This window comes from Ursus arctos, unplaced genomic scaffold (genome assembly GCF_023065955.2).
Source record: "Ursus arctos isolate Adak ecotype North America unplaced genomic scaffold, UrsArc2.0 scaffold_3, whole genome shotgun sequence".
Classification (NCBI taxonomy): Eukaryota; Metazoa; Chordata; class Mammalia; order Carnivora; family Ursidae; genus Ursus; species Ursus arctos.
In genome coordinates, this window is record NW_026622985.1 from 52,263,835 (window position 1) to 52,287,738 (window position 23,904).

At 39.7% G+C, this 23,904-nt stretch overlaps 1 protein-coding gene across 4 annotated transcripts; it reads left to right on the plus strand.

Moving 5' to 3' along the window:
- The first annotated feature begins 2,876 nt into the window (after positions 1–2,876).
- Positions 2,877–23,904, plus strand: FAM221A (family with sequence similarity 221 member A). Of its 4 annotated transcripts, XM_044387161.3 has the most exons (8): positions 2,907–2,992; positions 3,444–3,632; positions 5,703–5,876; positions 8,797–8,987; positions 10,898–11,104; positions 14,877–14,984; positions 19,582–19,664; positions 23,384–23,904. In XM_044387161.3, the coding sequence occupies exons 2-8, from the start codon at positions 3,565–3,567 to the stop codon at positions 23,450–23,452; spliced, it is 900 nt and encodes a 299-aa protein (XP_044243096.2). In that variant the 5' UTR covers positions 2,907–2,992; positions 3,444–3,564; the 3' UTR covers positions 23,453–23,904. The 4 variants fall into 4 exon arrangements, with proteins under 4 accessions (XP_026363452.2, XP_044243096.2, XP_057160385.1 ...); XM_026507667.4 differs by lacking the exon at positions 3,444–3,632 and having other exon boundaries at positions 2,877–2,992; XM_057304402.1 differs by lacking the exon at positions 19,582–19,664 and having other exon boundaries at positions 23,384–23,677.

Sequence of the window (23,904 nt, forward strand, 5' to 3'; positions counted from 1 at the left end):
AGAATAAAAATATCTTCCAAAGAGGTACACTGGGGTTTGGGAGGGGATGGATAAGGGAAATCCTTCCAGAGAGCATAATCAGTCTGCCCGATCTGATGGGTCATGCAGGGAACTTTCTTCATTGCTGAACTTGGAGTCATTACTATTGCTGCCTGGTAGGATTTGGTATTTGCCATGGACTAGTGTTTTCTGTGTATTTCCCATTCTCCCCTTATCTGAGTGAGAGTTTTTATTGTAATTATCCTAGTCTACCCTTATTACTGTAATATTGGGTATTTGGGGAAGGTGAGGGGACAAACGACTGTCTTGTCTTTCAGCTATCAATTGCCAAACCATTTAAGAGTGAATGGCAGAGCAGACTGCAGAGACTCCAAACTTCAAGGTGGATGTAATCGGTGGCTGAAACTTCGGGTTGCTTTCCTTTAGGGTCTGGTGAATGCATTCACTGCAAAATGCCTGCATGGGAAGAAAGGCGTGCTTGGATATGAAGCAATTCAAAGGGCGAGCTATGACAGATCTTATGGTCTGACTAACCAATACTTATGTTTTTAACGCTCTCCTTGACCTCCTCTCTCCTAAAGCCTGGGAAACTGAAGTACTGTACTCATTTTCCCAGCCTCTTTTAGTATAACTAGGAGTGGCCATGTGACATAGTTCTGGTCAATGACACGTAAGTGAAAAGGCTTTGGAGGGGCTTCTAGGAAAACTCTTTCTTACTTGATAAAAAGGAATAGCTGGTGTTGGTTGCCCCCTTCTTTCTTTCTTGAATTTGGGTATGATTTCAGGATCTCTTGTAACCACGGGGAAAATGCCCTGAACCAATGCCTTCAACGGCCTATACCCAACATTTCTTTAGAGTAACAACAGCAAGAACGACAAAACCCCTGTTTAATTAGGCCACTGTCAGTTGGTTTATTTTATTATTTGCAGAAGAAAACATCCTTAACTTACACAGCACTGCAAAATGCTGATAATTCCTATCTTATTTTATGAGGACTATATATGTAAAATATCTAATACTTACCAAGGCAATTGTCCCTATTTCATGTCCCTCTGTCCATTCCTATTTCCTAGATCAATTAAGACAGGGAGGAAATTATAGTCCTATGATACTTTTTTTTTTTTAAGCAGAGGTCAAAACCATCTATATTATTTTAATTAGCAAAGGTGTCAATTTCATAAAAGGTTAGAATAACATTTTCTATTTTGTTCCATAGTCTTATTTGTCGTGTCTCATATTTTCATTGACTTCTTTGGTCAGAGTTTACTGCTCCAGCATCTTCCTGGAAGAGTCCACAGGTGCACTAAGTCTATTTTAACGATTTCCCTCTGGACTCATTAACTTGTACTTGCCTACATAGACACTCCCTGCCACTTCTCTATAAGCTCACACAGTGTGGCACTTTCTGCTGTTTATATATGTTAGCTTAGCTGCTGCTTAAAAGCAGGGACTGCTGGGGTGCCTGGCTGGCTCAGTTGACAGAGCATGTGACTCTTCGTTTCCTGGTTGTGAGTTCCAGCCCCAGCTGGGGTAGAAAGATTACTTAAGTAAAGGGGGGGAAGCAGGGGTAGGAGCTCATAAAGAGAGAAAACTGGCAGCAGCAGCCCGCAAGATGTGATGGGAGAGTATGGCTCCTTCCCCTAAAATAACCCTACTTTAGGATCACTCCTTTATCCGACTGCTGAAAGCTCTTTGTCTCTATAAAATGCTAACGTGTTTGGGAGGCTTCAGTTTATTGGTTAAGCCAAGTTATGAGATAATATTCTGGCGGAGAGTAACAAAAAGTAGTGAGGATGTCAAAGTGGGACTGGGACCTCCTTGAGAAGGAGGACTGACTTTAGGAAGGAAAACAACACTGAAAAGAAAGAGGGGGCATGTAAACACTTTGTCTACATAATATCTTGTCTTTGGGACCTAAAGAACAGTGTTCAGGAAAGTACTTTTTGAAATTAAGTATTGTAGTTCAACGAATTATTTTTCTTACTGTTGGCCAATTATTACTCAGAGATAATTTGTAGAGAGCCCTCAAGGTGACCTGTAGGGAGCCTCAGAGTTTAAGGACTCCTTGAGTAGTGAGGGATTTCCTACTCCTTTTCCGGGTTGCTAAGCCAATCGCATAGTAATTCAGCTTTAAAAAAGATTTTATGTTGGGACACCTGGTTGGTACAGTCGGTTAAGCCTGCACTGTTGGTTTCGGGTCAAGTCCTGATCTCAGGGTCCTGAGATCCAGCGGGATGGGACTCCGCCTTTCAGCGCGGACCCTGCTTGAGACTCTCTCTCTCTCCTTCTGCCCCTTCCCCAGCACTATCTCTAAAATAAATAAATAAATAAATCTTTTAAAAAAGATTTTGTGGCGAATACTTTCAAAGGTGTAAAAAAAATTGTTTCTCCTTGTTTCCTCTTAAACCCCCTGTTCACTTCCTTGGAAGAACACGGTGCTTCCATGCCACCCAAACTGGACGCAGACACCCCGGGCTATTGATTTTACATCGCAGTCTTTTAAACGCCGATACTGAAAACACTTCTGGGGAATTCGGGGAGTCCGGCCACAAAATCAGCGAAAAGCTCTGTACGAAGAAATAATCCATGTTCTGTGCGTCCGTGATATTCAAGGCATTGCACTCCCTTGTCACTTGTTACCTTTCAAGGAGACCTGCGAGGCCCGGGAAAGGCAAGAGGCATCAGGTTTGCGCCCGCGGTAAACAGCAACCGGAGTGGGGTGGGCTGCGCTGGGAGACGGAAGGTTTCTCCCGCCCAGAGCAGGTGGCCAGGTGGCAACGCGCGCCCCGCGCCCCCGCCGCCGTCCCCGGGCCGGCCAATCGGGAGGCGGGCGGGAGGGGGCGCGGCCGGCCGCGGCGGGGCGGGTCTCGCTCCTCCGAGGTCGGGAGCCCCCGCGCGGGGCGGGCTCCTCTCGCCTCCCGCGGCCATGGAGCGGCTGACCTTGCCTTCCGGCGGCGCCGCGGCCGTGGACGAGTACCTGGAGTACCGGAGGTGAGGCTGCGGCTCGGCGGGGCCCGGAGAACCCAGGCCGGCCCCGTTCCCCTCGCCGGAGGAACGCGGGGGCGGGGGGGGGGGCGCGGACAGGGGCCCGGCGCCCTCCCCCCGCGGCTCCCGGAATCCGTTCCCCGGCTGCTGAGGGAGGCTTACTTATCTTGATTTAAGTTTCGTCTTTTTGTAATTAAATATTGTAATGACGTGTAGTTCTAATACGTCTCTTCCGAGGCTGTTTAAGAGCTCTCCCAGTTCGACCCCTTCCAAGACGGATTATTAACTCTTAGATTTATGCAGAGGTCCAACTGTTTTTTCTAAATGGCCATTGAAGAGTTACACCTGGAGTCCTCGGGCCTTATAAGAAATAGCAGACGTCGTTTGCACGTTAGTTTAGTAATAGGGTGTGTCCTGAACTTCCAAACGTGCTCCAACCCCGAGGTGCTGGTTTTAGGAGAAAGACAGACTGATGTAGTTTCGGTGGTTCCGGAGAAAATCCTCTCACGGAAGTGGAAACATAGCTGCCCCTTTGGCTTGAGGACGCGGCTCGCTGCCCTGGGCCCTGACAAAGGCTGATGCACCTGCGAAGACGTGTTATTTCTTCCGGTCTCCCAAGAAAGGTTTTTGGCAGTTGGGAGATTGGGTGAGTGGGAATTGCTGAAGAGATTATAGTAGGAGGATGTGGGGTTGAGGGCGCCAAGGGTGGCGGGGTCCGGGAGGAGGTGGGGGGCCGGTTTGGCCGGAGGGAGGGGGCGGAGGGGGGGGAAGAATGTGTGTATATCCACTGGAAGTGAGGCAGTCACTGCTTCGCCTGGGAAATCCCAGTGGCTTTGAGAGGGACCGCTCTGCTTAAAGGTGGTCGCCCCAAATCACCCGTTGTTAGGGCAAGCGGATTCCATCACTGACCTTCACTCCTTCTGATTGTCTCGGTGGTATAATTTTGGGTAACACCTAGAAATGGTTAGTAATTCTGAGCCAGACAAGTAAGAATGAGGAGCTTGATGGGTCGAGCCTCATCCCCGGGTCAGGTGGGTCCAGGTAAGGCCAGGAGTCCTGGGCCTAGAACAGTTTCCACCCAGCGCTCACCGAGGGCTGGGCCGGCTTCTTTAGCCTACAGGTCCCCAGGGCTTTTCCCTGGGAGCAAGTTGCTGGGCCTTGGTGTTGATCGATAACAGATATTTAGATGTTAGATATGTGGATTGTGGGCCTCCACCTGTGGTCTCTTGCCTGGTACAGAAAATGTTAGGATCTGGTGGAAAATTATTTTTGCAAACATAAATAACCTGGAACGGTTCACTGTAAAAGAGCCTTGCTACTCAAATTGTAGTAATCATGGACCAGCCGTGCAGGCATCACCTGGGATCTTGTTAGAAATGCAGGCTCTCAGTCCCACTCCAGACCTATTAACCTGAATCTGCATTTGAACTAGATCCCTTGCGGATTCTGTAACTACTGTAACTCTGAGCTGTACTGGTTTAGCAGTCAAATACAAATAATCGCTATCTTTAAAGATCTGTATTGATCTTCCCCCCCAGTACATGGTAGCTGTTATAATGTCATACAATGTGAAATGATCCAAAACTTTTCCCAGAATAAAATGCCCTTTGGGTGCGCCTGGGTGGCACAGCGGTTGAGCGTCTGCCTTCGGCTCAGGGCGTGATCCCGGCGTTGTGGGATCGAGCCCCACATCAGGCTCTTCCCCTATGAGCCTGCTTCTTCCTCTCCCACTCCCCCTGCTTGTGTTCCCTCTCTCGCTGGCTGTCTCTATCTCTGTCGAATAAATAAATAAAAAAATAAAATCTTTAAAAAAAAAATAAAAAATAAAATGCCCTTTGTTTTTTGTTTTCTTTTTTCTTTTTTTTACTATTGTGTATCTAAATTATTTAAGTAAGGAAGACAGTTGTGATAGTTTCATAGCTCCTCAGTTGGTTTTATTTATCTACCTCAGCTAAAGGCTTGAAAGTGTGGAAAAAGGTATGGATTGCACAAAAAATTAAATAGCATTCTACAAACAACATCTTTCATGACTTTTAAGGGGCAATATTTTCAAGGAGAAATTTCTTAAATTCTGAACAAATTCTTTTACTTGTGTTTCCTTTTTCTCTAGGGAGGCTAACTCTTAATTTCTTCAGAAATTAAGAAATAGTGGTGGCTTAATTCTTCCCATAAAACTTTGAAGTCGAAGTTTTGGAATTGAATGATGAGTACTCAAGATAGATGTGGGTTTGAGCTTGTGCAGATCCAAGGGTATTTGTGGGTTTAAACTCCTGGCCAGGGTTGGGTTCGCATTACCCATGTTGTCTTCTGTGATGATGTTTTTTGTATTATTGTTTTTTGGGGGGAGTACTATTTTTAAAGGAGGAAAATATTAGAATTTTTAGCAGTTTAGACTCTTTTAAAGAATGAACATGTGTGCTTCAGAATCAGAGGTGAAACCGAGATTGAATTTGTGGTGATTGTCCGGTGGTAAACCTGGATCAGTAAAGTCAGATGTCATGCGTTCATTGACTTTTATTTATCATCATCTTTTACTTGGGAAGCAAAAGCTTTATTCCTGTTGTGTGTAATTTTGCTATTAACGTAAGCCTGAGGGAAAAAATCAAATCTGAAGCAGCATTTCTTTTGGCTATGCAAGTATAGTTTAATTTTAGAGTTTAGTATTTTTGACCTGGAAAATAAATATTCAAGGCTTAAGAGAAGTTTTTTGTTGTAGAATTGTCGGTGAGGACGATGGAGGGAAACTTTTTACTCCTGAAGAATATGAAGAATACAAAAAAAAAGTATTACCTATGCGCTTACAGAACAGATTATTTGTGAGTTGGCGATCACCAGCTGGAATGGATTGTAAGCTTGTGGGTCCAGAGACACTGTGTTTTTGTACACATAGGTAAGATATTGCTAAGTTTTCTGGTGATTAGGAAATATAAAACTGTAGCAGAGCGTATCTTCCTTTTATAAAGAACATTTCTTGTGATAATTGAGAAATATTTAAAAGTGGGCTTTTATATAATACCCTAGAAATTGTCTAAAGTGGTTTTTTTTTATTTTTTTGCTATAATTAAAAATGTCTCTTATATCCTATTAAAACTCATTATGGAGTCCATCACCCTAAGCATCTCTTCTTTTGCAGTTGGTAAAAAAGATGGGTGCCCCTGCCGCTTTGCCAGGGGTCTACTTCTCCCATGACTGGATAAGTTAGTAAAGGATGGGTCATCGGAATGCAAAATTGCTTTAAGAGTTGCTTGAGTTGACCCACACTGAACAGGTTACCGACCTACAAATAGAAGCATTTCTCCTTCGATTTCCTAATCTCCCTTTGTACTTTAAGAAACGTGTTGTGTTGATACCTTTCTTTAGACACACAAAAATACAAGCACACAGCTTTTTATTACAAATGGTCCTTTTCCAAGTAAGGCACACGGAGGAAGGAAAATGCAGGAGGCTCCAGTCACCGGTGTGTATAGCCTGTACCCGAGGGGTGCATTTGGCTGTGTCTGTTGTGTTCTACTTTACATTTTACTGCTGTCACAGGTCACAGTTGTAAAGCTCAAAAGGACAAAGCTGCTTCTTGGAAAAATCACTGAACCTATTATGTGTTTTCAGGTAACAAACTTTTTAACTTTCTGTTCCAAGCAAAGCATGGAAGGAGAACCGGCCTGTTCTCATAGTTTCTGGGGGCTCTCGCACGAGAGACTTTGTATGGTTGCTATTTACATACAGACTTGCCATCTGCCAAAGGTTGTTAAGCAGTTGCTAGGATGAGTAATGTCGTGTATAGATTGACTTGAAACTTATTTAGCAACCCGAGCTGAAAACACTGTGGAGGAATGGAGGGTGAGGGTTATGTTGCTATCTTTCAGAGTTCAAGAGGAGTTTGGTAAATTTGTGTTGGTTTTATCATTTATTCTTGTACAACTTTAATGCCAGTCTCATATATGTGTAATTATGTAGCATGGAATTAACCTTCAAAATGAACCCAACGCATCTTCCGTGGAAAAGTTCTTCAGTACTGGTCATTCAGTGAGATCTCTGTCTGAACTATTATTTTTCCCTATTATAAATATTATAATTATTATTAAGGTAAGTGAAGAATATAGAGAAAAATAGAAAACTCACCCCCCCCAAAGCCAGCTGCTATCAATACATTTTTCTACATTCATGTATTTTTTCTTTACATAGTTCATTTGGTTGTTAATGATATGTGCATATAAATATTGAACAAGGTTTTGACAGAGTCACAGAAATATGTTTCCACATTGTTATGTAGTTATCACAAATAAGATTTTTTAAAAAGATTTTATTTATTTGAGAGAGAGAGACAGAGCTAGAGAGAGAGAGAGAGAGAGAGAGAGAGAGAGAAAGCAAGTGTAAGCTGGGAGGAGAGGGAGGAGCAGGCTTCCTGCTGGGCAGGGAGCTGATGAAGGGCTCGGTCTTAGACTCTGGGATCATGACCTGAACCAGAGGCAGACACTCAACCGACTGAGCCACCCAGGCGCCCCCACAAATAAGATTTTTAAATATCTGTTCAATATTCTACCTAGTCCAGTGGTGCTCATTGTGTGTTCCCCAGAGCTGTGAGTGAGTCTCAGCATATCACGTGGAAGGGCAGGTTAGAGGAAGGACAGACTTTAATTCTGGCTCTTTCCCTTGCTTTAACCAATTCTGCTTTTATCTATTTTATATATTATGGTTCTGTAAGAGATTTTATTTAGAGGAGGGGTTTCACTGCTAAAAATTTTAAAAACTGTTGTCTACTGATTTACTTATTCATTCCCTTATTAGTATGTTGTGTATGTGTGTATGTGTGTGTATTGCTATTGTAAGTACTGTTGCTGGTACTATGTTTATGCACACGACTCTTTCTATACACAGAATTATTTTCTTGAGGTGTATCTTTGAACAATGAACTCTGACTTGATGGTTTTTTAAAAATATTAAATTTGATGATTTTATTTTTATTTTATTGAAGTATAGTTGATATATAATGTTAGTTTCAGGTGTGTAACAGTGATTTGACAATTAAATACATTAGGAAATGCTGTATGTGAAATTATACAAACCATGGAAAGGATAGATCTTTTTAAGTTTCTTGACACATTAAATGAAAAAGGTTCTCCTATAATACTCTTGACAGCATTGTGAATTATGTATAGTTTAAAAAAAACATTGGTTCTCTTTGCTAAGTGAAAAATGGTATCTCATTGCTATTTTAACTTGTACTACCTAGATTAACATTAAGAATAATAAATTTAATATTATTTTATTGGGTAGAGCAGGAAGTGAGTGGCCTATTTAAGAAAATTACAGTGTTTTAACAAAGAGCTTTGGCTTTAAAAATGTTGACAATTTATTTTGAAGTTAAAAGTTAAATATATTAAAATAAATTACATTCATATGTTTATTGAACTCATTTCAATTTTAAATAGCAAACCTCTGAAAATAAATTTAAGTAATGTGCTTTGATAAAAAGAATTTTTATAAAGAACTTTTTCCACACTCTCAGGTTGTTCGTCTATATTAAAGAATCTTTAGTGGTATTTTAAGGGAATTATATTTCTTTGTATATTGCTGTGAAAATTCTTCTTAAATAACTAAAAATAACAATCTAAAAGAATGAAGGTTTTTTTCCTACAAAGCAATTTGTGGGCCGGCTGACAGAAATACTGTAAGGGAGTTTATTTTTGCCTTACTAAGAAGAGCAGAAAAATAATACAAAAGAAGAATTTTGCGTTTAACAGAATAGAGATTGTAATTTCCAGCAATCCCTGCATTGTTTTTATTTCTTCCCTTTTTATTTTATTTTTTAGGTATAAACAACATAAAACTGACTTTGAAACGATTCCCCAGCAGCGCCCCATTAGTCTCCCTTGCCAAGTGAGCGGCTGCCGGTGCAGGGCTTACCTTTACGTCCCTCTGAACGGCGCGCGGCCCGTTCGCTGCAGGTGCAAGCACTTTGCCGATCAGCACAGCGCTGCGCCCGGCTTTCTATGCAATGCCTGTGAGTTACATTATTATAAACACACCGACAGAATGTTCGTCTTTCTCTATTGAATATTTAATGCGTCTTTGTGCCAGTTTTATTCAGCTGCATAGTTAATATTAAACAACTCAGAAAAGTTTGATGGACAATTACTCTAAAATGTTATTTTATGGAATAACTTTGAGTTATTTGTATGTTTTGCAATCATAAGCCCTAATCTCATGGAATTCAAATAAGTTAAATGATAGTTACAGATTTTAAAGAATACCTAGATGTGATTTGATTTAAATTTTAGTTTATTTATTTTTTAAATAGGCTCTATGCCCAACAGGGGGCTGGAACTCACAACCCTGAGATTTAGAGTTGTGTGCGCTACTGAGGGTGCCCCAGATTTAAATTTTTTTTTTATAATGATTTTTTATTATATTATGTTAGTCACCATACAGTACATCCCCGGTTTCCGATGTAAGGCTCGATGATTCATTAGTTGTGTATAACACCCAGTGCACCATGCAATACATGCCCTCCTTACTACCCATTACCGGCCTATCCCATTCCCCCCCCCCACCAGATTTAAATTTTTGAATGGGAATTTTATCAACTGAATTCTTTGGAGAGGTTAAAAAAGGATCTGATAAGTTGAAAAAAATTTTTATAATTTGCTTGTAGGTTACGTATGTTATTGCCTAAAACATAGGCTGATGGGACAAGCAAAAGGTGACATAACAATTTTAACTTTCTATGTGACAGCACCCCTTACCTCAATACCTGTACCCAAATCCCAGCCCCCATCCTATATTCCCTTTCACTTGACCGTCCTTTTAAAAACCCCTTGACATAGGTAGGGCATTAGTTCAGTATTTTCTTCAGGAGATAGTTATTCTAATTTTCATAGTAATTGGAATTGAAATATGTTATAAAATATTTTTAATGACAGTGGCAGGAATAAATGTATTTCACTGGTTTAGTGTGGAAGTAGTTGGATAAAACTTATTTATTATGTGCCTTGGTTCCCATACACATTTTTTTAGAAGTGTGAGTGTAAAATTTTGTTAATGGTGTATTCTGGCCTCCTCTTCAATGTTTTTTTTTTTTTTCATATATAACACTTTTATTAAGATAGAATTCACATACCGTAGAACTTATCCATTCCAAGGGTTCAGTTTAGTGGTTTTTAATATACTCATAGAATTGTACAGCCATCACCACAATTTTAGAACATTTTCATCACGCCCGAAAGAAACTCCATATCCATTAGTAGTCATTCCTTATTCCTTCTTCCCCCCCAGCCCTAGGTAACCAATAATTACTTCCTATCTATATGGACTTGCCTATTCTAGACATTTCATATAAATGGAATCATAGAATATGTAACCTTTTGTGACTGGCTTCTTTCACTGTGCATAATGTTTATGAGTCATTCATGTTGTAGCATGTATCAGTACTTCTTTGCTCTTTATTGTTAAACAATATTCCATTGTGTCCTTTCTGTGTCATGGGTTGGCTTTCCTATAAGGCTTTTATGGGGCATTAATCCACAGGGAGGCCTCCACTTTATCTCTTCACCTGGTCCTACCACTGGGCTGTCCACGCCTGCTTTTAACTCCGTATTTGAGGAGAGGGCCTACATTTCCTGGCTTTCCAGCCTTAACCCAATTTCTTTCAGTCCTTGTTGGTTTTTCCAATACTTTTTTCCTGGTACATACCTTACCTTACCTTCACTTACCTTACACTTCAGCATTTTCTAGAAGTAAGAGCAGTGGCTGGGAGGGAGTTCAGGGGCTGGAGGCTAGAGTTTTAGAGGCCAGAGGACAGCATATAAGGAGGGATCCAGATTCAGGTGATTGTGGCCAAGCTGAGCATTTTTAGGGCAGACAGTTTAGTGCCTATATTTAAAGACCTTTAACTCCCTTTACATCTTGATTCAGGTTCCAAGTGTTCAGGATTCCATAGCTGCTTCACTTGTGCTTGTGGTCAGCCTGCATATGCTCATGACACAGTCGTGGAAACTAAGCAAGAAAGACTGGCTCAGGGAAAGCCAGTGGGACAGGATGTTCCCTGTGCAGCAATGGGAGGCTTAACAGGCTTCAGCTCACTGGCGGAAGGCTACATGCGATTAGATGACAGTGGGATTGGTAAGTGATGATCTATGCAATGCGAGCTTGTCATACTGTTTTTATGTGTGCTGATGATAGTGAAACCCTATATTTGTTTCACACTATATATTCTTTAGTTTTTTCCAGAAAACATTCTCTCATTTGATTTTTATTTTTTTATAAAGGTTTCATTGCCACTATACAATATATGGTCATTCTAGAAAACATAAGGAAAAAGATCATTCCTACCCCAATACTTGCACCCAAATCCCAACCCACAACCTTGTAGTTTGTAATAACTGAGTATTTCTTTGATTTGATATGATACACTTTACCTGTTGCCCTATTGTATGTAATTTTTTTTTGCCATTATAGCCATCTCATTTTAGAAACAGGCTTATGTCTGTGTGTGCACATGTATACGTGTTATCACATTTATAACAATGTATGCACACACTGCCTGCATACATGAAAGTTTTAAGTAATATAGGAAAAAGTTCAGTTGGATGTATCTTGAACTATTGAAGGTAGCTGGATTCTTTTTCTTTTTTTTCTTTTTGGGTTCTTCTGAAGTTGAATAGGATTGGGGAAAAGAATATGGTTCCTATCCACTTTAAATACTTCTATGTGTATGTATTTTTTTGTATTCAATTTTTTTCAGTACAAAAATTACATACATATAAATGAATATTTTCTTGTAAAAGATTCAAACAATAGAAATGAAGTATTGTAAGGCCCCTTGAACACTTCTCTTTACCCCAGATTCTTTCCCAGAGGGTAATTTGCTGTCATCAATTGATGATTCATTTTTCTTTTTTAGCTTATATTTGTATAGTTTTTAACTTGGAAAAAATTTGAAGTCCTGTCATACCAGATCAGAACACACAAATCTATTTAATTCTTTTAAACCCCTGCATAATATTCCACGCTGTCAATTTATCAGGTTTTTTGAGCTATTCTGTCAGTTTTTCTAAACCTCGTTCATGGCATTTAGATTGTTTCCAATTTTTTTTTTTTTTTCCTTTACAACTAGTCCTGCCAAAAACATCCTTGAACTTGCTTCCTTATATGCTACAGAAATCTGACCCTAAGGTAGATACAGAGAAGTAGGATTGTTGGGTTGAAGTGTGTGAAATTTTGTTAATACATTCTATCATAATTGCCTTCCAAAAATGCTGTACTTGTTCATACTTCCTGTAGATTTCTTAGCTTCCCTGTTTCTCACATTTATGCTGATCATTGATATCGTCAAACCCAATTTTTTGTCAGTTTGACCTGTGAAAGTGTTATTGTTTCAGTCTGATTTCCCTGTTATTAGTGAGATGAGAGTCTTCTCGTATTTATTGGCTGTTTTACTTTCGGTGACTTGTCTGTTATAGACTTTGTTCACTTTCATGTTTTTGTCTTTTCTCATTTATTTGTAGGAGGTCTTATATATTCTGTATACTAACCTTTCGGTAAATGCCTCCTGTTTGTGGTTTTTTTTTTTCCCCCCAAGATTCCTCTGGTATATCTATGTATTTTCTCTTCTAGGTTATTTTACAGCTAGCTTGTTAAATTCCATAAATAGATCATTTTTAAATTTTTATGGCTGCATGATTGTGTTAAGCCCATGGAACAGTTTCAGAAAATCCAGTTCCCAATGGCAAAAAATAATGATAATAATGATGCTGATGGTGATTGCAGCTTTGTGCTTCCACGAGTCTTTCCAGCCTGTTTACATCTGTTAACTCATTTAGCCCTCACAATAACTGAGTTAGGTGCTCTTACTCCTCTTATTTTACAGATAAGGAAACTCAGCACAGAGAAGTACAACATCTTGTTCTTTGTTATTCAGCTAGTAAGTGATAGGGTTGGGCTCTGTCCTGAAATTGTCCCCTGCCAATTGGTCTGCCTCATTGTTGTCCATTTCTGTGCAGCTACCATGCTGTTTTCAATACTACAACTTTATAATAAATTAATAATTATGACTTCATTTCATTACTTAAGAATTTTCCTGACTTAGTCTTACTCTCTGATTTTTTCAGAACTTTGGCATTAGTTTTTGACAACATTCTATCATTACAAAACCTTCTATTTTTATAAAAACATTCTCTTATTTAGTTGATATCATATTGAATGTATAGATTAATGTAGGAAGAATTGATATTTTAAAATGTTAAGTCTCTGCTTTTGTCTTCTGTGTAGCTTAGTGGAATTCTGAAGCTATCTTCATGAAAGTCCTCAATCCATTTCTTAATTTTCTTAATTTTTTTCTGGGTATTTCATTTTTCTTAATTTTCTTAATTTGTGCATATTTCATTTTTTATAGCTATCATACATAGGGTTTTTTCCTTTTATATTTTCTAGCTCATTATTATTTGTTTGTAAAAAAAAGCTAATGTCTTATGTTGCTCTTGTTACCAGTCATTTATTTCTCAATCTTAGAGTTTAAAATAAATGTTTGGTTGATGTTGTAAATCGTGGTATTTTTGCCTTTTCCAGTATTTCTGGCTCTTACTCTTGACTAATTACAAGGGCTCGTACTTACAGAACAGTGCTAAGTAACAGTGGGAATAGCTCGCATCTTTGCCTTCTAGTGCCTTCTAGTATTTTACCACTTTATAACAGAAAGAGAGAAAACCTCCCTCTTTTGGCCCCTGAGGGAAGGTGGGGTGAGGAAAGGTGAGCATGAGGAGAGGAAACAAGATGTCTTTGTCTTGATTTCAGATGTAGGGGAGCCTGGGGCCGAGGGACATCTGCTCTACTAGCCATGTAGAGTCCTGGACAGAGATGACAATTTGCTGATTTGGTTCCTTTATGATGCAGAAGGAGTCCATAATGCCCAGCTCCTAGTGGGTGGGTTGGAAGGCAACTGAGCGGTAAGGCAGTAGACCTGCCATGACATTTGTCATAGCAAGGGGATCCTGAGCAGAGCTAGAGGTGGGTCCTCTGAGCTCTGGGGGATTCAGTAGCGGAAGTGGCAGGCATCGAGGGGTCTGTACTTCCAGTGAGAGCAAGTGTCAGGCCCTACCAAACTGCGAGATGAAATCACCACTTACCAGCCTTGAGCATTTGAGAGCACAGCACAAGGACCTCAGTGGACCTGAGCTCCTTCTCTTATATTCCCTACAGCCCCAGGAGAGAGGAGCTGGGAAGGAGTGGGCAGGAAGCTGAAAGAATGAGCAATTGTCCCACACTGTTTAGGTTATAAGAAAGGACTCATTTTAAAAACCAAATAAGATTAAAAGTTTATTTCCTTCCTCTATCCGCTGTATGGGAGAGGGATGTAGGAGAGGTGGTGGTTTGTGAAGAAGACAGAGCACTTATAAATTTTCTCCGCAGCTTCCTTCCTTTTGGTCCAAAAGTCAATGTATTTAGCAGCTGGTCTTTGTAACTTTGTGGTGTGGGGATGTGGATGTTTCCTCATTTCATTGAATTTTTCATACTTTGTTTTGAGATGGTTTCCCAGTGAGGAACAGAGTAAAAATACAGTTATTCTGCCCTATTCAACTACAGGTTCTTTGTCATGAATGTCTTGCTTTTGAATGTTTTTGTGACTATATTAAGGTTTTGTACCTCTTTGTCATAGTTACATTCATGCATAATTTTTTTTCTGTGAAAAAAGATCTCTGAGAAGCACAAACATACTTTTTACCTAATTCCCTTTACTTTATATGACAGATAAAAATCTAAATAAAAATTTCTTTTTTATAGAAAGTTTTTTTCTAATTATTCTGCTGAGGTTCTAATTTATTTTGCATTAAAATAGCTGTTTTGTATCCTAACAAATGGAGATTTAATTTTCATTCTTCATATATTTTTTTCTTAGGTGCACCTTCAATTGAATTTTTAGACTCTCCAGTTACAGCCATGGACCACCCATTTCTAAAAGCATTTCAGGCATCATCTAGTTCTTCTCCAGAAACACTGACAGATGGTAATGAAATTAAACTGACAGATATTTTTGGATGTAGTAAATAAGAATGTAGATTGATTCATTTTTCTAGATTTTTTCCCTCAACATTACCACAATTTGGTTATCCTTTTATTTTTATATTGGCCTTGTACTGAGAAAAAGCAAGAAACATCTTTTTTTTGAAAATTGCTAAATCTGAGTATTATGAGGATTCTAGTAACATAATAATTTAAAGTTTTAAAACCTTACACGTTATTGCTTTGATGGCTGAATAAGAGTCCTCTAGTGGCTCTCCCAAGCAGGATGTAATCTGGTGATAAGTATAGGTTAGCAAGGTTTTGTCATTTATAAATTATACATATACTTATAAATTATAAATATGCATTATACATATATATGAATTATATTCATTTTTAAGCACTAGTATTCTATTTCCTGTATTAAAACAAGAAAAAAACATTGAAGAAGGATTTTTTATGATGCATTAGGTATTTAATATTTACAAATATTCTTAAATGAGAATTTTCTTTTTATTTGTATTTTCATACAACCTTTTCACGTACCCTGACTTTCTCCACAAGGGATTTTAGGGCTGCTTACACAAACAACACTCAACAAAGTAATGTTCAAATATAGATAGAAGAAATCAAAACCAAGAAAAAGGACACCGTTGTGTCAACTTTCAAGGTGGTTGTAATTGCTGCTCACGTAATTAAGCTTCAGTTTTGACTGAGCGTAGTGGCAGCCAAGGCACAGGGGAAGGTGTGATCAGTTAAACACTTTCCATTATTAGAAAGATACTCATTGTATTATTACAGGTTCCTCAGTGCTAATGAAAGTTATACCAGTGCTGGATTTTAAAGATGTCTCTATAGTTTGACACTCAATGATGCAGTGACGCAAGGTCCTTAAGAACTTTTTTTCAGAAGACGCAGGCGCAGTGGTCTGCCCGCGGTCCTGAAAAACCGGTTACCCAGGCCTTCTCGGTATGGGGGAGGGGACGGAGACGGAGACGGAGACGGTTCCCCGTCCCAAGGCTCAGGGTGTAGATCTTTCAAGATGGTGGTGATGAAGTCTGAGGCTGGCAGGGCTTTTTTCGCCTGCTTCCGTCCAGCCAGACGTTTGCTCTCTCTCGTCACCGTCCTGGTGCTGGACTATTTCGTGTGGGTTGTCTTCTGGCCTCAGAGTATCCCTTGTCAGAGCCTTGGGCCACGGGGCCTCTTCACTCAGGACCTGGTGGACCATCATCAGACCGTCCTACATGGTGGCCACTGACTTGCGTGGCTGACTCACGCGGGAGAGTCCTTGTAGCCACGATTTCGTGCGAGTCTAAAGGCATCAGGGACGGTCGGGCTCAACTACTCTGGTTCCTACAAACTTTCCCCTTTGGGATAGCATCTCTCTCCATCGCGATCGCTTACGGACCAAAAGGCCAAAAACACAGTTAAAGAAGATATCCAAAACTTTCTCTGTGCTTCTGACATTCAACTTCAGTGTTTTAGTGGTGGGGGAGGGGGCTGCTGGGGGCTGCTGAGTTAACTTGATCTTTCTACTTTCCAGAAATTGAAGACCCTCTAGTTATTCATTATTTTTTCATACGCTCTGGTTGAGCTTGACTAGATAATAGGAAAGGATTTGAGCTTCCCGATTCTGCTGACTAACCTACGTGGCTGAGGGCCTCCAGCTCCCTTCTCGAGGTCCTTGGCAGTGTTGGTACTCTTCCTATCATCTGGATTAAGCTGCGTACTAAAACTGCTTGTTGGTATAACTTCGCTCCCACCTTCTGACTAAGACACCATACCCTTACCACCCCATCTTAGCTCTCCTTTCCCCCAATTTTTTCCACCTTTCTGGAAACCAAGACAGAGTGACATTTCCACAGCACAATTCCACACACACTAGGCACCTGTGAGACAGGATCTTATCCTCTCAAACTTCCATTCCTCACACCATGAAGAAAGGTAAGGAAGATGAGCAAGTGCCTGGAATGGGCCAGGCCGAGCAGTAACCTAGAGGCACAGAGGACACGCTGAGTACCAAGAGGAGAGATGGAGGAATGCCTTCCCTGACGGTGCCAGCCAGAAGCCGTCCTTCCCTCTGCGTGGCCCGGAGGACACAGCACTCCATGGTGTGCAGGGGTCTGGTGGCCACTGCTAGATGGCTCCTTCCGGTCAGGGTCACATCTTAGCTTGACTGTTTTTCAGCACCTGTCGCCTTGCCTTGCACACAGGTGTTCTGTGTTTTCTGAACCATGGACGGAAACTGAATTAACTTTCTACTTGTTCAGTATCATTTCAGTTGTTACCTGAAAACTGCAGAACCCACACAGTGTATTCTCTTCTCAAAGAAAAGTGCAGGACTGCCCTTGACTGGTGGTGCCCCCTTTCTGTGGGTCCCCCGGGAGGAAACCTGTATCTTTTTCACACTTGCCTATTTTTTTTTTAAAGATTTTATTTATTTATTCGACAGAGATAAGAGACAGCCAGCGAGAGAGGGAACACAAGCAAGGGGAGTGGGTTAGGAAGAAGCAGGCTCCCAGCGGAGGAGCCTGATGTGGGGCTCAATCCCAGAACGCCAGGATCACGCCCTGAGCCGAAGGCAGACGCTTAACGACTGCGCCACCCAGGTGCCCCCACACACTTGCCTATTCTTAGTCGCTTTCTCCAGACTCTGTAACATCTCCCTCCAGCTCCAGCGTACTCAAACACAGACCACAGACGTTCCTGAGCTAGGGAGTCTAACTGGAAGCTAGTTACTACCTCTCCCACCCACCTGGTTAGGCCTTTTTACTACGGACTGGTCAGGGCGGGAGGGTCACTGACTCTGTCCCCTGACCTTGGCAGAATGACTCTGTCACCTAGTAGCCATTAGGGTTCCTTTCCTGGAGGACCACCTGCCTGTTCTCTAGGGACTAGACCTGATTTTCCTTCTATGAGACAATAGGGAATATTCTCTGTTTTAAGCAAACATCTATGAGAAATAACTCCTCCCCCCAAAAAGAGGCCCCAGGTAAAAGTACAACCCTAAAAGATTATGGACTATGAACTGTTTCTGGTGGAAATCACTTTCTACAACTAAATCTCAGTTTTCCTGTTTCTCTTGTGATGAAGGGGTTGCCTTTTAGCAAGGAAAAATATATATATTTTTTAAAGATTTTATTTATTTATTCGACAGAGATAGAGACAGCCAGCGAGAGAGGGAACACAAGCAGGGGGAGTGGGAGAGGAAGAAGCAGGCTCATAGTGGAGGAGCCTGATGTGGGGCTCGATCCCGGCCCTGAGCCGAAGGCAGATGCTTAACCGCTGTGCCACCCAGGCGCCCCCTAAGTATTTTTTTCTTATTTTTCTCAACAAGGCTTTTGTTAGATAGTTGACAGAGTGTGGTTATACTCTGTGGTGATTGTCTGGAGTTACATGATTTTTGTGTTGCTGGTTGAGGGCGAATTTATATGCTTTAAAAACTAGAACATGTGTTCAGGTTGATATTCTGTTTTGGATACGAAGGCACCCAACAAACACATTCACCTGAAATGAAGGTGAACTTTTCCATGGAACTGGGCTCTTAGTGCACCTACAAAGAAAACTGGGTTTTCTTTCCTGAATCAATTTTAAATTCCTTTCACAACTCAAACTAAACAGTTTTAAAAAGTGAATACCATGGAAAATGGCTAAAATAATTTTAGTTTTGAAAAATTTCAAAGGAGGTAGTATTTTGGAGGTGCTATAACGAAATACCATAGACCGAGTAGCTTATACACAACAGAAATTCATTTCTCACAGTTCTGGAGTCTGGAAGTCCAAGATCAGGGCGCCAGCGTGGTTGGGTTCTGGTGAAGGCCCTCTTCCTAATCCGCAGCTGGCCCCTTCTCATTATGTCTTCATAGAGTGGAAGAGTTGAGGGATCTTTGTAGGGTCTCTTTTATAAGAGCACGAATACCATTCATGAGGACTCCACCCTCATAACCTAAGCGCCTCCCAAAGACCTCACCTCCTAACACCATCACATCGGGCATTGGGATTTCAACATACGAATTTGAGGGGAACACAAACATTCAGACCATGGCACAAATCTTCTGTAATTACTTTTGTGCATTATCTGTTACGGTGTTACACGAATTTCTAGTTTTGCTATAAAATTTAAAATGTAGTCGGACAAAGCTAAGTGTGCTCTTGTGTGAAATAGCTATATGTTGTTATTTAATACAAACCAGTTGCACATTAGGAAAATGTTTGCCAAAAAAATTACTTTGTCTTGCAGTGCTCTGCTTTCTAAAGAATTAGGTAGGGGTGCCTGGGTGGCTCAGTCAGTTAAGCCTCTGACTCTTGATTTTTGGCTCAGGTCATGATCTCAGGGTCCTGGGATTGAAGCCCGTGTCAGACTCCATGCTCAGTGCAGAATCTGCTTGAGATTCTCTCTCTTCCCGTCCTTTTGCCCCTTCCTCCCTCTAAAAAAAAAAGAGTTAGGTAGTAGGATCAACTACCATTTAGACCATTCTGGTTTGAAAAATAAAAAATTAATCACCAGTAAGAGGAAAGTTTTCTTTCTGTTTTTTTTTTCTAATTTCAGCAGAATTTATGATTCCATAAATATATTACTTAGAATTTTTTTTCCATATTAGTAGGTACAAGTAGTCAAGTTTCTTCCTTAAAGAGACCTGAAGAGGATGATATGGCTTTCTTTGAAAGACGATACCAAGAAAGGGTAAGTCTGTGGTGATACCTGCTTATATTAAGCATGTAATTTGTGACAAAGACACAGTAGAATTACATATTGATTGTGGATCATCATTAAAAATAACTTATAAAGTCTTTACTTATAGCTGGTGTTAGACCTTGAGACATATTTAGAATGATTCAGAGAGAAATAGGATGAATGAATAATATGATATACAATAGTTAATTTATGAAGGTCATAAAGATTGACTATATGGATAAAATTGTGAATAATATAAACATCAGCTATCAGCAGACTTGTAAATTATATGTACTTTGAATTCTTTTTTTTAAAAAAGATTTATTTATTTTAGAGAGAAAGAGTGAGTGCACACACAAGTTGGGGGAGGGGCAAAAGGACAGGGAGAGAATCTCAAACAGAGGCCCCGCTGAGTGAGGAACCCAATGTGGGGCTAGATCTCAAGACCTCGAGATCATGACCCCAGCCGAAATCAAGAGTTGGACACTCAACTGACTGAGCCACCTAGGTGCCCCCGTATCTTGAATTCTTAATATGTAATATTTCTTCTCAGTGCATTTAGGGTATATCTAAACTCAAGTTAAAATTACCCACTAGCCTTTAAGAAACTGAACACTAAATATAAATGTATTTAAGGAATTCCCAGAGCTCAACAACTATAGTATTGATGTGTTCCCAGCTTCCAGTAATGATAATTTGCATCAGTTCTCTACCACACTATAAACTCCTAGGGGATAAACAGTATTTTATTCTTCTTTATATTTTCCCCAGAACAAACTACAGTGCCTTGTACATAAGTTTTCAATAAATATTTGTGGAGACTTGAAAAAGGAAACATGTATTAATTGATATTCACTCTCATACATGTCATATAGTTAGACATTTGATGTTTTTCATGGCAGTGTTCGTATTTGAGAGTTTTGTTTTTGTTTGTTGCCAGATGAAAGTATGTTGGTTTGATAAGGTGTGGGGGATGGTATCCAGCCCCACGGTACATTCCCAAAGTGTTTTCCTTAGGATTATTTTATAGTTGTTATGTGGGTGTTTATTATCTCTCCAGCTAGGTAATAAGTGCCAGGAAAGTAATGACACTCTTGTCACTTTTTGTTGTAGCTTGTCGAGTAACTGAAGGTGTGGACAAAGGAGACCATTAAATGAATTCACCTTCCAAGGGGAGAAGAAGGGGGTAGGGGACAAAGAGCTCAGCTTGGTTTTCCTGGTGAAGAATTTTGAAGTAGAGGGGGAGAGTCCTGGATATGATTTAAGGCAGAGCTAGAAATAGAACTCCTTGCAGTGATGAAAATGTTCTATACCTGTATTGCAGCTGTTCGTCATGTGTGGCTAGAGAAGTCTGGTTTCAGCCAAAGTAAAACTTAAAATTATTTCCCTCAGTCACACCAGCCACATTTCAAGAGCTCAGCAGGCCACATGTGGCTAGTGGCTACCTTACTGGAGAGCTCTCATCTAAGAGAAAGAGGAGGTAGTAGGATCTCAGGGGAGGAAGATGAAATGGCCAGAGTGAGGAAAAAGAAGGCTCTTTTTACAGCATCATTACGGCTAGACTTTTAATCGCATTGATCTCCGTTCCTGGAATACATGAGTTCACACTGAATTTTAGTTTTTCCTTCATAGGCTTATGAGGGACAGGGTTCTAGAACTCCTTCCTTCCCTCCTCCAGAAGCCTGGGTTGTGCTAACTGCCTTGAAAACATGCCAGTGGTATTTGCTTGTGGGAAGATAATGGAGGGAGTGATTGTTTTAGAGGATATACCTGGCCAATCCAGACTGCTTATTATAAATAGACCTAGAGTTTATGGATTTACAAGATGTCGTTTATAACTCTCCAGCTTGTGTGACTTACGGATTTGTGAGACACAGCTTGTAAACTTTCCAGCCTGTGTGATTAATGACGTATAAAAACTAAGAAGCTCAAACCTAAACAACTTCCTCTGAGCTCCCTGTACTCTATGCATTGTGAGTACTTGAGTTTTACTCCAAAAAACCAAGATGTGCACTGTTGAGGGAAAAGGGATGATTAGGAAGCTAAATCTGATGGGTCACGGCCCCTTTAGAAAGCAAGGCGATGTCTGTATCTGGTTTTGCTTGTATCTGGGTACAATGGTCACATTTAGTGTGGAGAAGAATCAAAAGTGTGAGTTGGCTTTGATAATTGAAGCCTTTGTGGTAACGTAGTTTACTAATTACTTTTAGGTATTACTAAAGGATTGCTTCATTTTGTCTTTTACATATTAGGTCAAGTTATTTTCTTCCTTGTGGATGACCGTTGGTCTCTTATCTCTAAGAAAGGAGAATTTTATTAAGGAAACAATTATCAAGTGTGAACTAGGTGAGAGGTGCTATTGCTGTTAGTGTCAGGAGATTGAAAAAGAAACAAAGGAACAGGAGGAGGTATCTTTGCTTTTCAGACACTAGATTAGATGGATGTATTTGCTAAGTACTATTTCAACTGAGGAAGCCCTGCTTTTTCTTTGTTTGGTTGCTTAGCATCTTGTCTCTTTTTTGATGTCACTATAAATATAACACTTGGCCCTAAATGAGAGAGGAAAAGGGACTAGCATTTGGTGATTGCTTATTAAGTACCTGGATTATATATATATGATCTCATTTATACTTTTAGAATAACCCTGAGAAGTACATATTACTGTGACTTTTTTTTTTTTTTTTTTTACAAATGAGAAAACTGTTGGTGGTTAAAAAACTTTCCTCAAATAGTTAATAAATGGTTGAGTTGGGATTCAAATACTCTTCCATGTGACGTCAAAGCCTATAATCGTTGCCTAAGTATAAGTTATTCCTTTGGGGGTCCTTCAGATGACCTGTTGACTAACATAGTATACAAGAGTGATATGAATGTATGGTTTTTGAGTGAGGCACCCAACCAATCAGAGGAGAGAGAGGGGAAAAAAGTTGGGATGAGACAGGTGAGATATATAAATTTTATTATTGGGAAATTGTTATTTACAATTTGAGGAGATTGGGTAGACTGGTTTTACCAAGTCGCCTCTGGTTTCTTGATATTATTCCTATCACCTTAGAAGGTAAGAGGCCCTCCACCTACCATGCCCCATACTTTCTTTCCGTTTCTCTTACACAGAGAGGGCAGTGGGTGCTACCTCTGGGAATTGTAAGAAGCAAGTAGGCTTTGTGTTCTCGGGGTCTTTTTTTTCCCGTAGAAAGGCTTTAAATGTTTCTAAAGGTCAGAAGGCCACAACTTAGGGTATGTAAGCTGCTTCTTTGCTTCAGTTACACTAGAGGACAACCTTCAGGGGGGTAACTGTGGAAATGTAAAAACCAGAATTCTAGGAAATTATCCTTAAAGCAGCCCATGTTCCAGAGATAATCCAGCTGTATTAGGTGTGTTCTTCAGGGAATGTGCATAGAGTGGAAGTAAGATTAGGTATTTAAGCTTTTATAAAATAATTTTTTTAGTGGCAGTTAGAGTTAACTTATTTTCTCCAAAGCAATATTCACTGTACGTTATTTTTATTAAACTGCTTCAGCAAAGTTGAAATCATAGCATATTTTAAAAATGTAATTAGGTCCTTTTGTTAGATTTTGGCTTTAGAATTTAGCAGCTTAATCACTGCTAAATAACTGGATGAAATGGCTGTGATAAATGAGACATGAATCCAAATAAGGTGTGTACAACCTTTTTGTCTTTAGAGTGTTTTACAAATTATTTTATCAACAAATATTTTAACTTTACAGATAAAAATGGAAAAGGCTGCTAAGCAGAAAGGAAGAGCACCATTGCCATCAAGTACAAAACCTTCATGAAGATTACTGGGAAAATTAAAACCATCATTCAAATAGGTCTTGTTTGTGTTTATTTAAATATAATAATACAGTTTATTTTCTTTCAAATTATTTACTTCTTTTACTAAGTAAAAATGTCATTTTGGTTGTTTCTTTAACTTATTTAAACAAGTGAAAATACTTTATATTACTTTTATCGAAATTTATGATTTAATATTTTGTATATACTTTTTATCTCTCCTAACAAATGAGGTTATTTTCATATTAGTCAAAACCTGAAAATACAATAACTGTTTTCAGTCTGTCACAATTTAACTTTTTGAGGCTATTTTAAAAAATTAAGTATGTTATTTTGGGTTTTGAACAAATATATACGAAGCACTCTTTAAAAATATAGTTAAAATCCCTATTTTTTAGTTTTCAAACTTTGTAATCTTGATTTATGTTTTTAAATTAAAAACTTTATTTAAAAG